Source organism: Bufo gargarizans, chromosome 2 (assembly GCF_014858855.1).
Source record: "Bufo gargarizans isolate SCDJY-AF-19 chromosome 2, ASM1485885v1, whole genome shotgun sequence".
Classification (NCBI taxonomy): Eukaryota; Metazoa; Chordata; class Amphibia; order Anura; family Bufonidae; genus Bufo; species Bufo gargarizans.
In genome coordinates this window covers 700775921-700800893 of record NC_058081.1, presented here as the reverse complement: position 1 = coordinate 700800893, position 24973 = coordinate 700775921, and the positions used below count along the sequence as shown (strand labels likewise).

The following is a 24973-nucleotide window of genomic DNA, read 5'->3' as shown; positions in this document are numbered from 1 at the left end:
TGTGTTTGGCAGAGACCAGAAGAAGATTAAATTAACTTTCATGAGATTATAAATTCAAGTGTGGACTTCATCTCTCTCTCCCTTAATTTCAGCAAAAGAAAAATTCCTTTCCTTGACGTCCATCTTGAGGTAAGAGACTGGTATTTTGATTACTGATTTGTACACGAAACCTACAGATAGAAATAGCCTACTCAGATTTACCAGTTACCACCCCCCAGGTTTGATTCGGTCCCTCCCCCGATCACAATTTATGAGGGTCAAACGTATTGTGTCAGACACCACCATTATGGATTCTAGATTCTCAGATTGTCCCCTAGGCCACCTACCCCTGATTCTCAGAACAAACGTATACCATGTGTAACGACATTCTCCCATTTGAGCAATGACATTAAGAGAATCATCAACAAACATTGGCATATTCTGACAAGGAATTTTCTTAACATCTACGCAAAGAAACCCCTTCTGTCCTTTATAAGGGCGAGGAATATTAGAGACATTCTGGTCAGATCTGACCTTGGCTCCGATAGAGCGAATACTGTATAAACCACCATTACGGGCTCTTCTATTAAGAGGACATACCTCTGCTTGACATGTGCCCAATGTGGCAATGTCACCAAGGACCCCACCTTCTATCACCCCTCGACAGGTGAAATATTTAACATTCGAGGACTCTTCTCTTGCCTCACAATCTATATTGTATACCTCATAAAATGCCCATGTGGTTTGGGGTATGTTGGTGAAACCATCTCACACAGCAGCCCCCCCTCCCAGTATATAAACTCACACAGCAGCTTCCCCAGTATATAATCTCACACAGCACCCCCCCCCCCCTGTAAATAATCTCACACAGCAGTCCCCACTCCCCAGTATATACAGCAGCCCCCGCAGAATATAATCTCACACAGCAGCCCCCCCAGTGTATAATCTCACAAAGCCGCCCCCCAGTATATAATCTCACACAGCAGCCCCCAGTATATAATCTCACACAGCAGCCCCCCAGTATATAATCTCACACAGCAGCCCCCCAGTATATAATCTCACACAGCAGCCCCCCAGTATATAATCTCACACAGCAGCCCCCCAGGTATTATCTCACACAGCCGCCCCCCCAGTATATAATCTCAAACAGCAGCCCCCCCAGTATATAATCTCATACAGCTGCCCCCGCAGTATATAATCCCACACAGCAGCCCCCAGTGTATAATCTCACACAGCAGCCCCCTGTATATTATCTCACACAGCCGCCCCCCCCAGTATATAATCTCACACAGCTGCCCCCCAGTATATAATCTCAAACAGAAGCCCCCCAATAAATAATATCACACAGCAGTCCCCCCAGTATATTATCTCACACAGCAGCCCCCGGTATATAATCTCACACAGCAGCCCCCCCCCCCAGTATATAATCTCACACAGCAGCCCCCCCAGTATATAATCTCAAACAGAAGCTCCCCAATAAATAATATCACACAGCAGTCCCCCCAGTATAAAATCTCACACAGCAGTCCCCCCAGTATATAATCTCACACAGCCGCCCCCCAGTATATAATCTCACACAGCTGCCCCCAGTATATAATCTCAAACAGAAGCCCCCCAATAAATAATATCACACAGAAGTCCCCCCAGTATAAAATCTCACACAGCAGTCCCCCCAGTATATAATCTCACACAGCAGCCCCCCCCAGTATATATTCTCACACAGCAGCCCCCCTTTATATAATCTCACACAGCAGCCCCCAGCATATATTCTCACACAGCAGCCCCCCAGTATATAATCTCACACAGCAGCCCCCCCCCCCAGAATATATTCTCACACAGCAGCCCCCCAGTATATAATCTCACACAGCATGACCCCAGTATATAATTTCACACAGCAGCCCCCCAGTATATATTCTCACACAGCAGCCCCCCCAAGTATATATTCTCACACAGCAGCCCCCCTTTATATAATCTTACACAGCAGCCCCCCAGTATATATTCTCACACAGCAGCCCCCCTCTCCCCATCATACAATTTCACACAGCAGCCCCCCAGTATATAATCCCACACAGAAGCCCCCCCCCCCCGTATATAATCTCACACAGCAGCACCCAGCATATAATCTCACACAGCAGCCCCCCAGTATATAATCTCACACAGCAGCCCCCAGCATATAATCTCACACAGCAGCCCCCCCAGTATATAATCTCACACAGCAGCCCCCCAGCATATAATCTCACACAGCAGCCCCCCCAGTATATAATCTCACACAGCAGCCCCCAGTATATAATCTCACACAGCATCCCCCAGTATATATTCTCACACAGCAGCCCCCCTCTCCCCATCATACAATCTCACACAGCAGCCACCCCAGTTTATAATCCCACACAGCAGCCCCCCAGTATATAATCTCACACAGCTGCCCCAGTATATAATCTCAAACAGAAGCTCCCCAATAAATAATATCACACAGCAGTCCCCCCAGTATAAAATCTCACACAGCAGTCCCCCCAGTATATTATCTCACACAGCAGCCCCAGTATATAATCTCACACAGCAGCCCCCCCAGTATATAATCTCACACAGCCGCCCCCCCAGTATATAATCTCACACAGCTGCCCCCCAATAAATAATATCACACAGAAGTCCCCCCAGTATAAAATCTCACACAGCAGCCCCCCCAGTATATAATCTCACACAGCATCACCCCCAGTATATAATTTCACACAGCAGCCCCCCAGTATATATTCTCACACAGCAGCCCCCCCCAAGTATATATTCTCACACAGCACCCCCCTTTATATAATCTTACACAGCAGCCCGCCAGTATATATTCTCACACAGCAGCCCCCCTCTCCCCATCATACAATCTCACACAGCAGCCCCCCCAGTATATAATCCCACACAGAAGACCCCCAGTATATAATCTCACACAGCAGCCCCCCAGTATATAATCTCACACAGCAGCCCCCCAGCATATAATCTCACACAGCAGGCCCCCAGCATATAATCTCACACAGCAGCCCCCCCAGTATATAATCTCACACAGCAGCCCCCCCAGTATATAATCTCACACAGCAGCCCCCCAGCATATAATCTCACACAGCAGCCCCCCCAGTATATAATCTCACACAGCAGCCCCCAGTATATAATCTCACACAGCAGCCCCCAGCATATAATCTCACACAGCATCCCCCAGTATATATTCTCACACAGCAGCCCCCCTCTCCCCATCATACAATCTCACACAGCAGCCACCCCAGTATATAATCCCACACAGAAGCCCCCCCAGTATATAATCTCACACGGCCCCCCCAGCATATAATCTCACACGGCCCCCCCAGCATATAATCTCACACAGCAGCCCCCCCAGTATATAATCTCAAACAGCAGCCCCCGTAGTCTATAATCTCACACAGCCGCCCCCCCAGTATATAATCTCAAACAGCAGCCCCCAGTATATAATCTCATACAGCAGCCCCCAGTATATAATCTCATACAGCAGCCCCCGCAGTATATAATCCCACACAGCCGCCCCCCCGTGTATAATCTCACACAGCCACCCCCCAGTATATAATCTCACACAGAAGCCCCCCCAGTATATAATCTCACACAGCAGCCACCCCAGCATATAATCTCACACAGCATCCCCCCAGTATATAATCTCACACAGCAGCCCCCAGTATATAATCTCACACAGCGGCCCCCCCCCAGTATATAATCTCACACAGCAGCCCCCCCAGTATATAATCTCACACAGCAGCCCCCCAGTATATAATCTCACACAGCACCCCCCAGAATATATTCTCACACAGCAGCCCCCCAGTATATAATCTCACACAGCATCACCCCCAGTATATGATTTCACACAGAAGCCCCCCAGTATTTATTCTCACACAGCAGCCCCCCCCCCAAGTATATATTCTCACACAGCAGGCCCCCTTTATATAATTTTACACAGCAGCCCCCCGTATATATTCTGACACAGCAGCCCCCCTCTCCCCATCATACAATCTCACACAGCAGCCCCCCCAGTATATAATCCCACACAGAAGCCCCCCCAGTATATAATCACACAGCAGCCCCCCAGCATATAATCTCACACAGCAGCCCCCCAGCATATAATCTCACACAGCAGCCCCCAGCATATAATCTCACACAGCAGCCCCCCAGCATATAATCTCACACAGCAGCCCCCCCAGTATATAATCTCACACAGCAGCCCCCCAGTTTATAATCTCACACAGCAGCCCCCAGCATATAATCTCACACAGCAGCCCCCCAGTATATAATCCCACACAGAAGCCCCCCCAGTATATAATCCCACACAGAAGCCCCCCAGTGTATAATCTCACACGGCCCCCCCAGCATATAATCTCACACAGCATCCCCCAGTATATATTCTCACACAGCAGCCCTCCTCTCCCCATCATACAATCTCGCACAGCAGCCCCCCCCCCCAGTATATAATCCCACACAGAAGCCCCCCCAGTATATAATCTCACACAGCAGCCCCCCCAGTATATAATCTCAAACAGCAGCCCCCGCAGTGTATAATCTCACACAGCCGCCCCCCCAGTATATAATCTCAAACAGCAGCCCCCGCAGTATATAATCTCATACAGCAGTCCCCCAGTATATAATCTCATACAGCAGCCCCCGCAGTATATAATCCCACACAGCAGCCCCCCCAGTATATAATCTCACGCAGCCAACCCCCCAGTATATAATCTCACACAGCCGCCCCCCCGTGTATAATCTCACACAGCCGCACCCCAGTATATAATCTCACACAGAAGCCTCCAGTATATAATCTCAAACAGAAGCCCCCCAATAAATAATATCACACAGCAGCCCCCCCCCCAGTATAAAATCTCACACAGCAGCTCCCTCAGTATATAATCTCACACAGCATCACCCCCAGTATATAATCTCACACAGCATCTTCACCAGTATATAATCTCACAGAGCAGCCCCCCAGTATTTAATCCCACACAGCAGCCCCCCAGTATATAATCTCACACAGCAGCCCCCAGTATATAATCTCACACAGCAGCCCCCCAGTATATAATCTCACACAGCAGCCCCCTTTATATCTCACACAGCAGCCCCCCTAGTATATAATTTCACACAGCAGCCCCCCTCTCCCCATCATACAATCTCACACAGCAGCCCCTCCCTGGTATATAATCTCACACAGAACCCCCCCCCCCCCCCTAGTATATAATCGCACACAGCAGCCCCCCTGTAAATAATCTCACACAGCAGCACTCCAGTATACAATCTCACACAGAAGCCCCCATTATATAATCTCACACAGAAGCCCCCCAGTATATAATCTCACACAGCAGCCCCCCTGTATATAATGTCACACAGCAGCCCCCCCAGTATATATTCTCACACAGCAGCCCCACCATTATATAATCTCACACAGCAGCCCCCCAGTATATAATCTCACACAGCACCCTCAGTATATAATCTCACACAGCAGCCCCCCCAGTATATATTCTTACACAGCAGCCCCCCAGTATATTATCTCACACAGAAGCCCCCCCAGTATATATTCTCACACAGCAGCCCCCCCAGTATATATTCTCACACAGCAGCCCCCCCAGTGTATATTCTCACACAGCAGCCCCCCGTATATATTCTCACACAGCAGCCCCCCCAGTGTATATTCTCACACAGCAGCCCCCCCAGTATATATTCTCACACAGCAGCCCCCCAGTATATATTCTCACACAGCAGCCCCCCTGTATATAATCTTACACAGCAGCCCCCCAGTATATAATCTGACACAGCAGCCCCCCCCAGTATATAATCTCACACAATAGCCCCCTAGTATATAATCTTACACAGCAGCCCCCCAGTATATATTCTCACACAGCAGCCCCCCAGTATATAATCTCACACAGCAGCCCCCAGTATATAATCTCACACCGCAGCCCCCAGTATATATTCTCACACAGCAGCCCCCCAGTATATAATCTGACACAGCAGCCCCCAGTATATATTCTCACACAGCAGCCCCCCAGTGTATATTCTCACACAGCAGCCCCCCCAGTATATATTCTCACACAGCAGCCCCCCCAGTGTATATTCTCACACAGCAGCCCCCCCAGTATATATTCTCACACAGCAGCCCCCCTAGTATATAATCTCACACAGCAGCCCGACAGTATATATTCTCACACAGCAGCCCCCCAGTATATATTCTCACACAGCAGCCCCCCCAGTATATATTCTCACACAGCAGCCCCCCAGTATATATTCTCACACAGCAGCCCCCCCAGTATATATTCTCACACAGCAGCCCCCCAGTATATATTCTCACACAGCAGCCCCCCCAGTATATATTCTCACACAGCAGCCCCCCCAGTATATATTCTCACACAGCAGCCCCCCTCCCAGTATATATTCTCACACTTCTCACACAGCAGTTCCTGCTGCATACAATTCTTAACCCATCCCCAGTAGTCACATCCAGTGATGGCCAGTTCGCCATGTTCACCCGCGAACACATGAGGGCTGCCATTTTAACTCACAAGTCCGGTGATGCACAGGTAAGCCTTTACCTTTACTTGTGCCGCGAGCCGGTCAGAAACAAATGCGGTCACCGGGAGCAGGCAGTTCCGAGAACAGCCGCCGGGGGCCTTCATTGGGCTGCCTGCTCTCGGCGACCGCATTTGTTTCAGATCGGCTCGCGGCACAGGCACAAGTAAGGTCTTTGGCAGCCCGCATGTGTTCGTGGGCAAACACGCCATCACTGGTCACATCTAGCCATCCCGGACTTTCGTTCAATGTAAGGCTTCATGCACACAACCGTATGGCTTTTTCAGCATTTTGCGGTCTGCAAAACATACGGATGATGTCGTGGGCATTGCGTTTTTTTGTGAAACGGAACAGCTGGCCCCTGATAGAACAGTACTATCTTTGTCCATTATGCTGACAATATTAGGACATGTTCTATCTTTTAACCGAACGGAAAAACGGAAACAGAAGACATACGCAGTACCTTCCGTTTTTTTTGCGGATGCATTGAAATGAATGGTTTCGTATGCGGATTGTATACAGAACGCAAAAAAACGGAACGGAAACGGAAAAAATAAAAGTTTGTGTGCATGAGGCCTAAACAGTCGGCCAATGCCTCTGCTAGCAGAGCGCGCCGGCTGCCGACCCACGTGACCTAGGGATGTCACGTGATATTGTGGCGTCAGAAGGTCCTTGCGGAGTATAGTATTTAGCCTTTACCCTCTGAGAGTGGTAATGGCGGCCATATTGCTTTTCACGCAGTTTTTCCAGAGCCCTGATGGCCATTGCTGCGGAGTTGTGTATTTGCTCCCATATCTTACATTATGAGGCAAAATGGGGGAAATTTATCAAACTGGTGTAAAGTAGGACTGGCTTAGTTGCTCATAGCAACCAATCAGATTCCACCTTTCATTTTTAAAAGGAGCTTGTAAAAATGAAAGGTGGAATCCGATTGGTTTTCCTTTACACCAATTTGATAAATCTTCCCCAATTTGTTGGTGATGACCCCCCGAGAGCTGTAATGGCGGCCATATTGCTTTCCACCCAGCTTTTCCAGAGCCCTGATGGGCAATGCTGCGGCATTGTGTACAGGCATGTATTTGCTCCCATATCTTACATTATGAGGCACATGTGTCTGGGTGATGACCCCTCTGAGAGCTGTAATGGCGGCCATATTGTTCCCACCCAGCTTTTCCAGAGCCCTGATCAGAGCACGCTCTCCCTGCCATGTCCTGTATAACGAGACGTGTGACACTCAGGAGCTGATGACAAGTAGTTCCCTTTCCCAGGCGCAGATATAACTGAGAAATAGCCGACTAAATGTTATCTGGGTCAGTGCCAGACTAGCGGGCACAGGGGGCGGCGCCTCTTCTGTGCCAGCTCCCGCTTTCAATTGCTTGTTTACTGCAGGGATTGGCACGGGTATTAACGGTCACGGGAGAGGGGAGTGCGAGGCTCAGAGGAGGCTCCATGACGTGATCCCTGCAAAATGCAGCCGCTTAACAGGCAGGATTAGTCAAAGAAAGGGGAGATGAGCGAGGGCCCGGCCCCACAGCCAGAGGGGGATTCATACTCATTGTCAATATTTCGGGGGCCCCGGAGCTGAGACCCTGTAGAGTCCGGGGGCGGGGGGTGACACATATCCCTGCAGCATTAGCAACAGCTTTGGAGATTAGCCGGATAATGACAAGAGATTAAGGGAGACGCTCATTGAGCATCATAACTGCGCTTGACCGGGGAGCCCCCCCTTCCCCACAAACCCTTCATCCTGCAGGATCAACTGTATTACACCATGCATACTGCATGATAGGGTCGATCCTGCTGGTTAAAAGGATACCTCATACCTGTCTTGTAAAAATCAGTTTTGGCAATCTTGGGGTGGGTCCAGCCCTGGAAAGGTGAGATGCACCGAGATGTTAGGTTCCACCCCCCAAGGGCACTGAGGTTCTAATTTGCATAAATAATACAAGTCTTTTTTTTCTCACCTCAACCAATTCTAACAATACAGGTATCATATTAATCAGCAGGATCAACCCTACCAGACAGTATACCTGGTTTCATAGGGAGGATTCTGGTAACTGGTGCTCTTTTAAATATTGTAGTCATTTCTTAGTTCTATCTGTTTCTGGGAAAGCTAGGTGACATGCCCATCTACCCCGCTCCTCCAGATGTTATCACCCATTTCCGCTCATCGGCCTCAGGGAAGCTTTACAATTCAAATTTACCGTTCAGAGTCCTGGGAAAGCTGGACCTGCCCCTCGATGCCATGAAGCTCGACCTCAGCAGACGGTAGGGAATGGCTAGAATAGCAACTCCCTAATTTAAAGAGGACGTCAGGGCTGCTGTCTGGATTGTGAGGCGTGTGAACACTGCAGGTTCCATCAGGTCTGATTGTACGATGTGTGTGTGTTGTATGGTGTATTGGGTCGCTTTGTGTGGTGTTTTTACGTGTTTGGCTGTCTACATGCTATATTGTGCATTTTGCGTGCTGTATATTTTCATTTTTCTTTGAGCGTTTCATGGATTGTCCGTTGTGATGTGTTGTGTATATATCGTGCCTTATTGTCCATAGAGCGGTAGTGAGTGCGGCTGCCCAGAGCATTCCATTATTCTCCGAATTCTTGTGCCCTCCCACCCTCTGTTTACTCAGACGTTTGATATTACTCAAGTGTAACACAACACGCACAGTGGAAAATTACCAGCTTCAACTGGCAGCATCCCAGAGCAGGAGAGCTGCAGTCTGAATCCCCAACACCATCCCTGGAATCCTACTACCGTCCCTGCACCGTCACACCTCCTACCACACCTGTACCCTCATACCTCCTCCCACACCTGTACCCTTATACCTCCTCCCACACCTGTACCCTTATACCTCCTCCCACACCTGTACCCTCATACCTCCTACCACACCTGTACCCTCATACCTCCTCCCACACCTGTACCCTCATACCTCCTACCACACCTGTCCCCTTATACCTTCTCCCACACCTGTACCCTCATACCTCCTCCCACACCTGTACCCTCATACCTCCTACCACACCTGTACCCTCATACCTCCTCCCACAGCTGTACCCTTATACCTCCTCCCACACCTGTACCCTTATACCTCCTCCCACACCTGTACCCTCATACCTCCTACCACACCTGTACCCTCATACCTTCTCCCACACCTGTACCCTCATACCTCCTACCACACCTGTCCCCTTATACCTTCTCCCACACCTGTACCCTCATACCTCCTCCCACACCTGTACCCTCATAAATTCTCCCACACCTGTACCCTCATACCTCCTCCCACACCTGTACCCTTCTTCCTTCTCCTACACCTGTACCCTCATACCTCCTCCCACACCTGCACCCTCATACCTCCTCCCACACCTGTACCCTCATACCTCCTCCCACACCTGTACCCTCATACCTCCTACCACACCTGTACCCTCATACCTCCTACCACACCTGTACCCTCATACCTTCTCCCACACCTGTACCCTCATACCTTCTCCCACACCTGTACCCTCATACCTCCTCCCACACCTGTACCCTTCTTCCTTCTCCTACACCTGTACCCTCATACCTCCTCCCACACCTGCACCCTCATACCTCCTCCCACACCTGTACCCTCATACCTCCTCCCACACCTGTACCCTCATACCTCCTACCACACCTGTACCCTCATACCTCCTACCACACCTGTACCCTCATACCTCCTCCCACACCTGTACCCTCATACCTTCTCCCACACCTGTACCCTCATACCTCCTCCTACACCTGCACCCTTATACCTCTTCCCACACCTGTACCCTCACACCTCCTCCTACACCTGTACCCTTATACCTCCTCCCACACCTGTACCCTCATACCTCCTCTCACACCTGTACCCTCATACCTCCTCCCACACCTGTACCCTCATACCTCCTCCCACACCTGTACCCTCATACCTCCTACCACACCTGTACCCTCATACCTCCTCTCACACCTGTACCCTCATACCTCCTACCACACCTGTACCCTCATACCTCCTCCCACACCTGTACCCTCATACCTCCTACCACACCTGTACCCTCATACCTCCTACCACACCTGTACCCTTATACCTCTTCCCACACCTGTACCCTCACGCCTCCTCCCACACCTGTACCCTCACACCTCCTCCCACACCTGTACCCTCATACCTCCTCCCACACCTGTACCCTCATACCTCCTACCACACCTGTACCCTCATACCTCCTCCTACACATGTACCCTCATACCTCCTACCACACCTGTACCCTCATACCTCCTCCCACACCTGTACCCTCATACCTCCTACCACACCTGTACCCTCATACCTCCTCCCACACCTGTACCCTCATACCTCCTCCCACACCTGTACCCTCATACCTCCTCCCACACCTGTACCCTCATACCTCCTACCACACCTGTACCCTCACACCTCCTCCCACACCTGTACCCTCACACCTCCTCCCACACCTGTACCCTCACACCTCCTCCCACACCTGTACCCTCATACCTCCTACCACACCTGTACCCTCATACCTCCTACCACACCTGTACCCTCATACCTCCTCCCACACCTGTACCCTCATACCTCCTACCACACCTGTACCCTCATACCTCCTACCACACCTGTACGCTCACACTTCCATTCTCAGACCTCTTACCAACCTGCACTCTCACAATTTGTCACTCCTGCACCCCCACTACCACATCTGCACCCTCACATCTCACCAGTCCTTCATCCTCATACTTCCTGCATTCCTACTGATCATCACATGGTTGTACTATAATTAATAAATCCTCTTGTAATAACATCCGGTGAAATCATTAACACTTTATGACATCAGCAAAACTAAAAGATGGAAGTTGTAACATGTTGCTGCTACGTTTTATGAACACTGTGTGCCCAGGCATCTGATATTACACAAGTGTCACACAAACCGCACAGTGGAAAATTACCAGCTCCATCTGACAACACCCCAGAGCAGGAGAGCTGCAGTCCCCAATGCCAGCCCTGCAACTCTAATACCGTCCCTGCACCCTCACGCCTCCTACCATACCTGCACCCTTACACCTCCTACCATACCTGCCCCCTCACAGCTCCTACCATACCTGCACCCTTACACCTCCTACCATACCTGCCCCCTCACAGCTCCTACCATACCTGCACCCTCACGCCTCCTACCATACCTGCACCCTCACGCCTCCTACCATACCTGCACCCTCACGCCTCCTACCATACCTGCACCCTCACGCCTCCTACCATACCTGCACCCTTACACCTCCTACCATACCTGTACCCTTACACCTTGTCAGTCCTGCAGCCCTAAGGCCACACCTGCACCCTCACACCTCCTACCATACCTGCACACCCACATCTTGTCACTCCTGAACCCCCATTGTCACACCTGCACCCTCACACCTGCATCCTCCTGTAATAGCATCCAGTAAAATCATTAACACTTTATGTCATCATCAAAACTGGAAGTTATAACATGTTGCTGCTGTGTTATAAACACTGTGTGCCCAGTTATCTGATATTACACAAGTGTCACACAAACCGCACAGTGGAAAATACCCAGCTCCATGTGACAAATCCCAGAGCAGGAGAGCTGCAGTCTGAATCCCCAATGCCATCTCTGGAATCCTAATAACGTCATTGCACCCTCACTCCGCCTACCACACCTGCACCCACACATCTTGTCACTCCTGCAGCCCCACTGCCACACCTGCACCACACATCTTGTCACTCCTGCAGCCCCACTGCCACACCTGCACCCACACATCTTGTCACTCCTGCAGCCCCACTGCCACACATGCACCCACACATCTTGTCACTCCTGCAGCCCCACTGCCACACCTGCACCACACATCTTGTCACTCCTGCAGCCCCACTGCCACACCTGCACCCACACATCTTGTCACTCCTGCAGCCCCACTGCCACACCTGCACCCACACATCTTGTCACTCCTGCAGCCCCACTGCCACACCTGCACCCACACATGTTGTCACTCCTGCAGCCCCACTGCCACACCTGCACCCACACATCTTGTCACTCCTGCAGCCCCACTGCCACACCTGCACCCACACATCTTGTCACTCCTGCAGCCCCACTGCCACACCTGCACCCACACATCTTGTCACTCCTGCAGCCCCACTGCCACACCTGCACCCACACATGTTGTCACTCCTGCAGCCCCACTGCCACACCTGCACCCACACATCTTGTCACTCCTGCAGCCCCACTGCCACACCTGCACCCACACATCTTGTCACTCCTGCAGCCCCACTGCCACACCTGCACCCACGCATCTTGTCACTCCTGCAGCCCCACTGCCACACCTGCACCCACGCATCTTGTCACTCCTGCAGCCCCACTGCCACACCTGTACCCATGCATCTTGTCACTCATGCAGCCCCACTGCCACACCTGCACCCACGCATCTTGTCACTCCTGCACCCCCACACCTCCTACCACACCTGTATTATTGTCTTGTCACTCCTCCCCCCAACTGTCTCACCTGCACCCTCACATCTCTTCACTCTTACCCCCACTGCCACATCTGCAGCGTCACCCCAGTCCTGCATCTTTCTGCCATTCTTGCATCCTCATACTTCCTCTCTCATGACTCCTGTGGAGACTGCATTCTCACTGATCATCACGTGGCTGTGCTATGAGTAATACATCCTCCTGTAATAGCATCCAGTAAAATCATTAACACTTTATGGCATCAACAAAACGAAAAGTTGGAAGTTATATTGCTGCCACTTCAGACAGACTGCATCTCACCAATCCTCATCATCATCCATCATCCCCATCCCAACTATATAACCTCACTATCATTGAATATCCTCAATCCCAGCTATGGACTTGCATCATCCATCACCCTTATCTTCATCTATCACCCCAATCCCAGCTATAGACCCTCCTCATCCATAACCTTGATTCGAGCTTTGGACCCTCATCATCCATCACTCCTATCCCACCTATAGACCCTCATCACCATTCATTATTCCCAGTCCTAGCGATAGACTGTCATCGTCCATTGCCCTCATCTTCATCTATCACCCCAATCCCAGCTATAGACCCTCCTCATCCATAAGCCTGATTCGAGCTTTAGATCCTCATGATCCATCAACCCCATCCCACCTATAGACCCTCATTATCATCCATTTCCCCCAATTCTACCAATAGATCCTCATTATCCATTACCCTCATCATCATCCATCTCCCTCATACAAGCTAAAGACCATCTTCCATCACCCTAATCATCATCCATCACCCTCATCATTACCTCTCCCCTACACCCACTCCCAGCAACAGACGTTCAGCATCACCCATCTCCCTATACTCAGCTATGACCTTCATCATCCATCTTACTGATCCCAGATATAGACCTACATCATCTGTCATCCCAATCCCACCTATAGAAACTCATTATTACCTGCCCCCATTACAGCTATAGGCTCACATTATCATCCATCATTGTCAATCCTAGCTATAGATCGTCAGCATCCATTATCCTAATCTTAATTCATCACCCTGATCCCAGCTATAGACCCTCATCATCCATCTCAGCTTTAGACCCTTATAATCGCTCACTCCTGTTTCAAGTGTAGACCCTCATCACCCCAATTCCAGCTATAGACCCTCATCATTTATCACCCTTATGAGACTATAGACCCTCATTATTCAACACTTTTATTCATCACCCCAAATCCACCTATAGACCCCTTCATCCATTACCCCAATCCTGTTTATAAATCATCATCTTCATCCACCACTCTGATCCCATCAATCTGATCCCAGCTATATACCTTCATCTTCATCCATCCTCTCATTTCCAGCTATAGACCATCATCATCCATCCCAACTACAGACCATCATTATCCATCACCCGAATCCCTGATGCAGAGGTAATCATTATCCATCAACTCGATTCCAGCCATAGACCCACATAATCTGTCATCCTAATCCCACCAATAATATAACTTTATCATTACCTGCCTCCATCCAAGCTATAGACTCTCAATATCATCTATCATCCTCAATCCTAGCATGTAGACCCTCAACATCCATCACCTTTATTCATCACCCCAATTCCACCTATAGACCCTCATCATCCACTACTCTAATCCCAATCATAGGCCATCAACATCATTCACCCTCATCTTCATCCACCACTACGATCCCAGCTAAAGACCTTTATTATCCATCACCCTGATTAAAGCTGTAGACCCTCATCTTCATCCATCTCCTCGATCCCAGCTATAGACCATCATCATCCATCACCCCCAATCATAGCTAATCATCCATGATCTCAGTCCCAGCTGTAGACCATCAGCATGATCCAGAACCCCAATCCCAGCTATCAACTATCATCCTTCACCCAGGTGTCGTTAGAAGACCATCAAGTATAGACTCTCATTGTCCATCTCACCACCAGTCCCAACTATCCAGCTTCATCCTCCTCCTACTCTATAATCTTTTAACTTTCTGATCACAGGTATCCACCATTGCTGGACTGGGTTTCCTTAGACTTACATACGAAAAGTTCCAGAAGGCCAAGCCTCCAGATCCAGTCCACAGTAAACCTGCTGTTCTCATCACACACCCAAGTCGTATCACCAACAACTGATGACTGCAGGTTGTATAAAACAACCCATAACTGTGCATGGCTACCCTCTCACCTACCGATGGAGTTGTCCACTGCTGGACTCTACTGGAGCCATTACTGGAGAAGGGACTTCAGGAGGATCCTCTGGTTGGCTGTCCCCACCATGCTGTGCATCATTATTATCATCATCCTACTGTTCCCTGCAGTCATCCATCATACGCTATTAGTGGCCATAAATCTGCATTTTATGGTACAATTACCATGTGAATCTGCGCTGATCGGTCATATGACCTCTGGAGATGATGAGAGTGGAGACTTCCTCCTTGCATACCCCCATGTAGTGTTTTATTACACATGTGGATGAGACCAAAAAACAAGAACAAATTCTGTTTACAATAATTCATACTCACAGATCTGCCATTTCCTTCTGTGGAAAAAAGTAAGTGCCCTCCGGTATTGCCTGCCTTGGCAGACACATCCCCCAGTAGGCAGCAGCACTTACCGTTACCACTTACACGATAAATACATAAATTATAAAAGAGCTGGTCTGGGTCATCTGATGAAATGTATATGCTCCTATCTCTGGGACACGCTCCTATATAAAGAATGTGACTCTGCCTTGAATGGGGAGCAAGCTGCGCATGCGCTGTGCCCTCCTAATTCATTGCTATAGGACTTCTGAAAATAGCTGAGAGCGTGCACTCCCCTATTTTTGGAAGTTCCATAGCTGTGAACAGAGAGGACACAGCGCATGCGCAGCTTGCTCCCCATTCAAGGTGGAGCCACGTTCTTGAGACAGGAGCGGAGGTGGGACCCACACCTATTGGATTTTTATGACATATCCTATAGATATGGCATGAATTTCCAGATGGGAATAACCATTAAAGCTGCTCTATGAACCTCTAGTGGTGGCTTATCTGCAAACAAAAGAATCAGGCATGTGGAAATCAAACAGCTCTATCCTTATCCTCCCCAAAATCTTTACACAACATCGGAGGACCGAGCCTCCGGTAAGGCTCTATTCACATCTGCGACATGGATATGCTTGCCCAACAGACCTCAGCTGTTTTTTTCCAATCAAATATGATGAAATCTGCAATGAAGGCAACAAACAAAATTGAGCAGTGCACACAATAGAGGTGGAGCAGAGAGAACCCAGCAGAGGTGGAGCAGAGAGAACCCAGCAGAGGTGGAGCAGAGAGCACCCAGCAGAGGTGGAGCAGAGAGCACCCAGCAGAGGTGGAGCAGAGAGCACCCAGCAGAGGTGGAGCAGAGAGCACCCAGCAGAGGTGGAGCAGAGAGCACCCAGCAGAGGTGGAGCAGAGAGCACCCAGCAGAGGTGGAGCAGAGAGCACCCAGCAGAGGTGGAGCAGAGAGCACCCAGCAGAGGTGGAGCAGAGAGCACCCAGCAGAGGTGGAGCAGAGAGCACCCAGCAGAGGTGGAGCAGAGAGCACCAAACAAAGTAGTGGTTCACAATAGAGGCGAAGCGAACAAAATGGAGGACGGGTGACTTGGCCCACAACAGATGAGGAGCAGAGGGCACACAACAGAGAAGTAACGGATCAGCATACATTAATGGAATAACAGTGCACACCTCAGAGGAGTAACCGAGGTCACACCTCAGAGCAGTAACAGAGGGCGCACTGCAGAGGATTAGAAGAGCTGCACACGAATAATAAAGAGGAAGTACACAAGAAAGAAGAGGGGAGCACAACAGAAGAGAAGGAGAGCCCACATAGCACAGTGCACATAAAAGAGGAGAAGGAGACCTCGCACACAAGAGGGGTAGCAGAGTGCACATAACGGGGGAGGAGGATGAAAACGGTACACAACAGAGGAATAGCAGAGTGTACATAACAGAGGAGAAGGAGAGCCCCCATAGCAGAGAGGTAAAAGAGTGTATATAGCAGAGGAGAGAGGCACACTGCAGAGGAGTAACAGAGTGAACATAACAGAGAAAAAGGATAGTGCACATAAAAGAGGGGAAGAACTCACACAGCAGAGGGGTAGCAGAGTGCACATAACAGAGGAGAAGGGGAATACACACAACAAAGGAGAGTCCACATAGCAGAGGAGTAACAGAGTGCATATAGCAGAGGAGAGAGGCACACTGCAGAGGATTAGCAGAGTGAACATAACAGGAAAAGGAGAGCCCACATAGCAGAAGGGTAGCAGAGTACACATAACAGAGGATGAGAGCGGTACACAGCAGAGGAATAGCTGAGTGTATATAGCAGAGGAGAAGGGGAGCCCACATAGCAGAGTGCATATAACAGAGGAGGAGGAGAGGAGCATGTAGCAGAGTGCACATAAGAGAGCAAAAGGAGAGCCCACACAGCAGAGGAGTAGCTGAGTGCACATAAAAGAGGAGAAGGAGAACTCGCACAGAAGAGGGGTAGCAGAGTGCACATAACAGGGGAGGAGGATGAAAACGGTACACAGCAGAGGAATAGCAGAGTGTACATAACAGAGGAGAAGGAGAGCCCCATAGCAGAGGTGTAATAGAGTCCATATAGCAGAGAAGAGAGACACACTGCAGAGGAGTAGCAGAGTGAACATAACAGAGAAAAAGGAGAGTGCACATAAAAGAGGGGAAGAACTCACACAGCAGAGGGGTAGCAGAGTGCACATAACAGAGGAGAAGGGGAGTACACACAACAAAGGAGAGTCCACATAGCAGAGGAGTAACAGAGTGCATATAGCAGAGGAGAGAGGCACACTGCAGAGGATTAGCAGAGTGAACATAACCGGAAAAGGAGAGCCCACATAGAAGAGGGGTAGCAGAGTACACATAACAGAGGATGAGAGCGGTACACAGCAGAGGAATAGCAGAGTGTATATAGCAGAGGAGAAGGGGAGCCCACATAGCAGAGTGCATATAGCAGAGGAGGAGGAGAGGAGCATGTAGCAGAGTGCACATAAGAGAGGAAAAGGAGAACTCGCACAGAAGAGGGGTAGCAGAGTGCACATAACAGGGGAGGAGGATGAAAACGGTACACAGCAGAGGAATAGCAGAGTGTACATAACAGAGGAGAAGGAGAGCCCCATAGCAGAGGTGTAATAGAGTCCATATAGCAGAGAAGAAGGCGGAGAGAGGCACGCTGCAGAGGAGTAGCAGAGTGAACATAACAGAGGAAAAGGAGAGTGCACAGCAGAGTGCACATAAAAGAGGGGAAGGAGAACTCACACAGCAAAGGGGTAGCAGAGTGCACATAACAGAGGAGAAGGGGAATACAAACAACAAAGGAGAGGCCACATAGCAGAGGAGTAACAGAGTGCATATAGCAGAGGAGAGAGGCACGCTGCAGAGGAGTAGTAGAGTGAACATAACAGCAAAAGGAGAGCCCACATAGCAGAGGGGTAGCAGAGTGCACATAACAGAGGAGGAGGAGAGCAGCACATAGCAGAGGTGTAGCAGAGAGCACATAACTGAGGATGAAAGCGATACACAGCTCAGGAATAGCAGAGTGTATATAGCAGAGAAGAAGGGGAGCCCACATAGCAGAGGAGGAGAGGAGCATGTAGCAGAGTGCACATAGAGGAAAAGGAGAGCTCACACAGCAGAGGAGTAGCTGAGTGCACATAACAGAGGAGGAAAGGGGAGCACACACAGCAGAGGGGTAGCAGAGGACATATAACAGAGCAGGAGGAGGGTGGCAGCACACAGCAGAGTGCAGATAACAGAGAAGGAGGGGAGCTCCCACAAAAAAGGAAGACTTGAGGCATGCAGCATATGAGAAGCAAAGTGCACATAACAGAAAATGAGGGCAGTGGACACAGCAGAGTGCACATAACACAGGAGAAAGAGAGGGGCATACAGCAGAGGAGTAGCAAAGTGGACATTGCAGAGGAGGAAGGGATCAGCACACAGTAAATGAGTAGCACAGTGAACATAAATGGAGAAGGAAAGCCTGTACAGCAGAGGTGTAGCACAGTCCACATATCAGAGGACAAGGGGAGTGTACATAACAGAGGAGGAGAAAAGCTCCAGACATCACAGGAATAGCAGATTGCACATTGTAGAGGAGGAGGGGCAGAACACAGCAGAGGACTAGCAGAGTGCACATAGCAGAGGAGGAGAGGAGCTGCAGACAGCACAGGGGGAGGGGAACAGAAGACAGTAGAGGAATAGAGTGTACATTGTAGAGGAAGAGGGGAGCACAAGTAACAGGGGAGAAGGAGTGTCCACACAGCAGAGGAGGAGGGGAGCTTACACAGCAGAGGAATAGCAGAGAAGGAGGAGGGGAGTCGCAGACGGCAGAGTGCAAATAACAGAGCAGAAGGAGTGCCCACACAGCAGAGAAGGAGGGGAGTTGCAGACAGCAGAGGAAGGGTTGAGGCAGACAGCAGAGGAGTAGCAGAGCGCGCATAACGGAGGAGGAGGAGAGTGGCACACATCAGAGCACACATGATAGAGAGGTAGCAGAGCACGCAACAGAGCAGAAGCAGACAGGAGCGGAGCAGGCTGCAGCGTATAATAGGAGTAGAAGGACACACAATTAGGGAGAATCAGAGACACAGAGGACACATTATTAATAGAACAGAAGAGAGGAGGAGCGGAGCTGCACACAACAGAGGGGTGGAGCAGCAGGCAGAGATAACAGAGGAGGAGCAGAGCAGCACATAACAGAGGAGGAGCGGTGCAGTACATATCAGAGGAGGAGCAGTGCCACAGGCCTAGGTTAGGACCAGAACCTCACAGGTGCAGAGTACAGCCCTCAGGTGAATGCAAAAAGACTGAAGAAAAACTGCAAAGCACCTGAGACACCAGAGTCATTAGAAGTTGCAGGTAAGTGTCTGATACACATCTAATAATGTGCAGTGCAATATGGGAATATATATGCACACAGAAGGCTGTATATGACTGTATATAGGAGATTATGGTAGTACTGTGTATGAGATAATGATAGGCAGTAATATATCCGAGTATATTTTGTTATTAGGTATTTGGTATTAGTAATATATGTGCAGTATATAGGATTGTACATAAATATATATATAGGATCACGTATATTATTTATGACAGTATATATGGGGTAGATAGACGATCTCACGCTACATCTCCCCACCCTTCAGCAGCAAGAACTGCTCAAATGACTAAGAAATAAACGACTGCAAAAAATATTGTGTGAATACTGACCCCTGCCGGTCAACTGAAGGAAGTGCATGCAGGCTTACACCTGAGATCTGGATGTGAAACATAAAACGTGTATGAAGTTCCTTCCTGTGGCCATCACATAATGGGTTAACCTGGTGGGAATTCTGCTAGAATAGATAAGTTGGTTAGCACTTATCAATACCATCCAGGAGGTGGCGGTACATGTAGTGGAAGGGTGCCACAAACGAGATACACAACCACAGGAGGAGGAGGACCACCCGGAGAGCTGCTGTGAGAGATTTTCACCCATGAAGAGAATTGCTTTCAGATTATCGCCCTTGTGACCGCTCTTCACTTTCTGGATCAAGGCCATGGAAGAAAACTTAAAAGTGAGCCCATGTTATAGGCAGGTCCAGATGTACAGAAGATGTGCGTACACAAGAAGGCAAGGCCAGTGCAAGTGGACAAGGTCAAAATGACCACCATAGTACAGCACAAAATACCACCCCAGCAGAAGCAAGTATCCTAATGCAGCACAAAATACCATCCTGGAAGCTGTCAGTGCCAGGTGCCACCTTCTTTCCTCCTTCTCCGGTTGTCTGGAGGAGGGGAGATGTGGGCCACAACACAGAGCCAAGAGAATACAGCACTACATACCTATTACATGACATCCAGTGTTGGCTTCATTGATATAGACTTCTTTTTCTTCATCTTCTCCATTTGGCCCAGACCACATTGATGACTTATTTCAGCCATGTCTGCAGAGTTTACTACACAAACAGCTAGGTTCCACACTTTGGCTTAGCTTTATCATCGTACTAGCATCCCCCCCATAAAAATGCCCCCCCCCCCCCCTTTAGTGCAACTAACAACAATAATAATGTTTCCCTATTGGGTCTCCACAAATGTACCCTATAGTACCTCCAGTATTAATAGTGCTTCCAGCAGTAATAATAGTCCCCTATTGTGTCTCCAGTAAATATAATACCTCCTATAATGCACCCAGTATTAATAATGCCTCCAGAAATAAAAAATCCACTTATAGTACCCCCAGTATTAAAGTGCCTCCGGTATTAAAACGCCCCCATAGTACCCCAGTAGTATTCCTGTTCCATGCCACCCAGTAATGCTGGCCACAGGACTCTTTTGACATTCTGGGCCATTCATACTCTACTTTGTTGGCTTAAGACCTAGGTGGTCTGTGGTCTGTGAAGGTGAACAGTGGGTCAGGGAGCCCTTGACTCTCATGCCCTCGCCTCATTATCGCCGCCCTGAGGGTGAATTCAAAAGGGTATCTGTGGTCACTGGCTGGGTACATCATTAACACAGGGAGAATCAAGTCGTTGTGTATCCAGCCAGCAGCCATGAAGAGGGCTTTGGCAGCCAACCGGCATTGGCCCAGTGGTAAGTTTATTTATAGGTGATATGGCCAGTCTGATCCCGACTAAGGAACACAAATCACTGACTGGTCAGGTGTGGCTTTCCAGGATCAGATGTGCAGCATCCCAAAGTTTCTCAGAGATTCTAGAAGACATACAGAGGCTTCTGATCCCAAGGAACAGCCAGAGCATGACAGTGGTTCTAAGGGTGCTTTCACACTAGCGTTTTTCTTCTCCAGCATAGAGTTCCGTCTTAGGGGCTCTAGACCGGAAAAGAACTGATCAGTTTTATCCCCATGCATTCTGAATGGAGAGGATTCCGTTCAGGATGTCTTCAATTCAGTCTTTTTGACTGTTCAGAATGGAGATAATACTGCAGCATGCTACGGTTTTATCTACGGCCAAAAATACAGAACACTTGCCATAATGCTGGATCCGGCATTTTTTTCCATAGGAATGTATTAGTGCCGGATCCAACATTCAAAATACCACAATGCTGGATCCGTCCTTCCGGTCTGCCCATGCGCAGATCGAAAAAAATTCTAAAAAAATAAATGCCGGATCCGTTTTTCCGGATGACATTGGAAAGAGTGATCCGGCATTTCAATGCATTTGTAAGACGGATCAGGATCCTGATCAGTCTTACAAATGGCATCAGTTTGCATACGTTTTGACGGATCCGGCAAGCAGTTCCGGCGATGGAACTGCCTGCTGCATTCCTCTTCCGCAAGTGTGAAAATACCCTAAAGCTGCTCATACATGTTAGGCAAAACTAAACCAATGAAGTAATGAATATAGTGATCACCCAGTTCTCAGCCAGAGGAGTCTGGAGGAGAAAGAGAGGGGTCTAGAGGAAACAGAGGAACCTGGAGGGGACAGAGAAGTCTGCAGGAGAAAGAAAGGGGTCTAGAGGAAACAGGAACCTGGAGGGGACAGAGAAGTCTGCAGGAGAAAGAGAGGGGTCTGGAGGGAACAGAGAACTCTGGAGAGGACAGATGAGTCTGGAGGATAAAGAGAGGGGTCTAGAGGAAACAGACGTATACTGAGGGGACAGAGGAGTCTGGAAGGAACAGATGAATCTAGAGGGGAAAGAGGACTTTGAAGGAGACACATTAGTCTGGAGGAGAAAGAGAGGGTCTGAAAGGGATAGTAGTCTGGAGACGAAAGAGAGAGGTCTGCAGGGTACAAAGACGTTTGTAGGAGAAAGAGAGGGGTATGGAGGGGACATGAAACTGGAGGAGAAGAGGGGTCTAGAAAGAACAGAGGAATCTGGAGGGGACAGAGGAGTTTGGAGTAGAAAGATACGTCTAGATAGCACAGAGGAGTATGGAGAAGAAAGAGAGGGGTCTGGAGAAGAAAGGGTGGGGTCTGGAGGGGGCAGAGGAGTTTGGAGGAAAAAGAGTGGAGCCTGGAGAGTACAGAGGAGTTTGGAGGAGAAAGAGAAGCATCTGGAGGGAACATAGGAGTTTAGAGGGAATCTAGAAGGCAAAGAAGAGTCTAGAAAGGACAGAGGAGCTTAGAGGGGGCAATGGGGTTTGGATAAAACAGAGGAGTTTGGGGAAGACTGTGGATATTGGATGGGAAATAGAGGTTGTCAGTAGGAGGACAGAGATGCGGAGTGGGACAGAGGTATCTGGACGGGACAGAGGATGGATGAGAAAGTGGACAGAACCATTTTCACTAATTTCAAGGTCTCTACCTGCTGTCAGTGAACACTTGTTTACATTGGCAGCAAACTCTGTTATGCTGTCCTGCTCTTGGCAGAGAAGTGGACTCTGTTGTATCCAGTGCAGATAACACTCTGCGTTAACACATCAGCATCTCTCTGCCTGTTACACTGTATCGGTCCCGAGTCCACAGAACATCAGGCTCTTTTCACAGATTCTCTGCTCTATTATAAGAGAACAATGAAAATAATGGAGTGCTGGATCCATCCTGTGAGGGTGCATAATGGTCCCTATTGATTTATAATGGGTCCATCAAATTTCCTTCATGGCGTCTGTCATTTTAAAAGGAAGATAAGCGCAGCTGGCTGAGCTGTTTTTTTTCCCTGGCAATAATTACACCGTTTTTGACAGAAATATCCGCACCACAGTTACCGCTAATTGCAGGGCTGTATCTGTACTAGCAGCTGGACCCCACGGCAAGTACATAGACTGGATGCAACTGTACCGTCTCTAGGGTGTAGGGTATACTCCTGCAGGATAGGGGGTAACTGCCATCTCTATGGTGTAGTACAGGCAATGCCCTGCTGTAGGCTGTCCGGGCATGCTGAGAGTTGTAGTTTTGCAACAGCTGGAGGGCCGCAGGTTGAGCATGCCTGGTGTAGTATATTCTGCACCATAGAGAGTAACTAGCATCTCTGCAGGAGTATACACTACACCCAGGGGCGTAGCTAAAGGCTCATGGGCCCTGGTGCAGGAGTTCAGCTTGGGCCCCCCACTACCACCTTCCCTCAGTGCTTTATGGCAAGGGGCAGGGGTGCACCTACCCTTTCGGGTGCCTTAGGCAAAAATTTAAACATCCCCCCCCATGCCAAATTCTCAACCTAACCCATTCCCTCCAGTCCTACTGTTAAAGGGGTTGTCCTACTACTGACCACCTATCTTAAAGATCGGTCATTAATATCAGACCGGCAGGGGTGCCGGGAGATCAGCTGTTTGAAGAGAGGGCAGTGCTCATATGAGAGCTGCTTTCTCTGCTCTGTTCACCTGCTCACCGCAGCAATTGCAGTGATGAGCGGGTAAACAGAGCAGAGAAGGCAGCGCTCGTACGAAAAATAAAGTGGACAACCCCTTTAAAGACATGCTTGGAAAACATTACATACAGCGCTACAGAACATACAGGGTCATACAGCCCCACATACTGTATGTACCTCTTCCATCCAGTGATGTCTCCTCTGATATTATAGATATTCTCTTTCCTCTCCTTCAGACCAGACCGCCATGGTGACTTCTTTCAGCCGCACCTCGTCTCTGCAGAGTTTAACAAACAGACATCTTTCCTACTTTTCCATCATCCTCATATTTTCAACACCCCATTCTGCCCCCCCCCCCCAATCCCCAATACTATACTGTAGAAACAGTCCCCCTGAAAATACTGGTACCACGCAGATAGTGTGCCAGTACAAAAAAAATACCCCCTTACCTTTCAGATCAGACCCCCCCCATATCAATCCCCAGATGAGACCCCCCTATCTCAGACCAGACCCCTTTAGACCTCTGTCAAACCCCATATCAGACCCCTAATAGACCTCAATGTCAGACCCCGTCCCAATATCAGACCTCAGATAAGACCCTAATTAGACCTCCAGACCCCCGTTAGACCTCAGACCAGACCTCCAGACCCCCATTTGACCTCCAAACTCCC

General features: G+C 49.3%; 2 protein-coding genes across 6 annotated transcripts in view; one reads left to right on the top strand and one right to left on the bottom strand.

The window, feature by feature from the left end:
- Positions 1–24973, top strand: part of TMEM269 (transmembrane protein 269) — a 132634-nt gene that overhangs the window by 97874 nt on the left and 9787 nt on the right. For 2 of the 5 annotated variants that reach the window (XM_044282438.1, XM_044282437.1), the window contains exons 2-3: positions 93–129; positions 15016–15564. In XM_044282438.1, coding sequence (XP_044138373.1) covers positions 93–129; positions 15016–15490 — 512 coding nt within the window. In that variant the 3' untranslated portion in view covers positions 15491–15564. Of the gene's footprint in view, positions 1–92; positions 130–15015; positions 15566–19458; positions 19917–24973 lie in introns of those variants that run through there. The other 3 variants (XM_044282435.1, XM_044282436.1, XM_044282434.1) reach the window with 3 other exon arrangements.
- On the bottom strand, positions 16781–18554 carry LOC122929022. The gene is made up of 2 exons (XM_044282426.1): positions 18082–18554; positions 16781–17522 (listed from the first exon to the last, which is right to left on the bottom strand). The coding sequence occupies exons 1-2, from the start codon at positions 18552–18554 to the stop codon at positions 16781–16783; spliced, it is 1215 nt and encodes a 404-aa protein (XP_044138361.1).

Excerpts from the sequence above, each read along its gene's own strand:
- LOC122929022 (XM_044282426.1), bottom strand. The coding sequence starts at position 18,554 with ATGTGCTCTCTGCTACACCTCTGCTATGTGCTGCTCTCCTCCTCCTCT. Across the intron at positions 17,523-18,081 it reads TGTTATGTGCACTCTGCTAC|CCCTCTTCTGTGCGAGTTCT; the intron begins CCCTCTTCTGTG and ends GCACTCTGCTAC.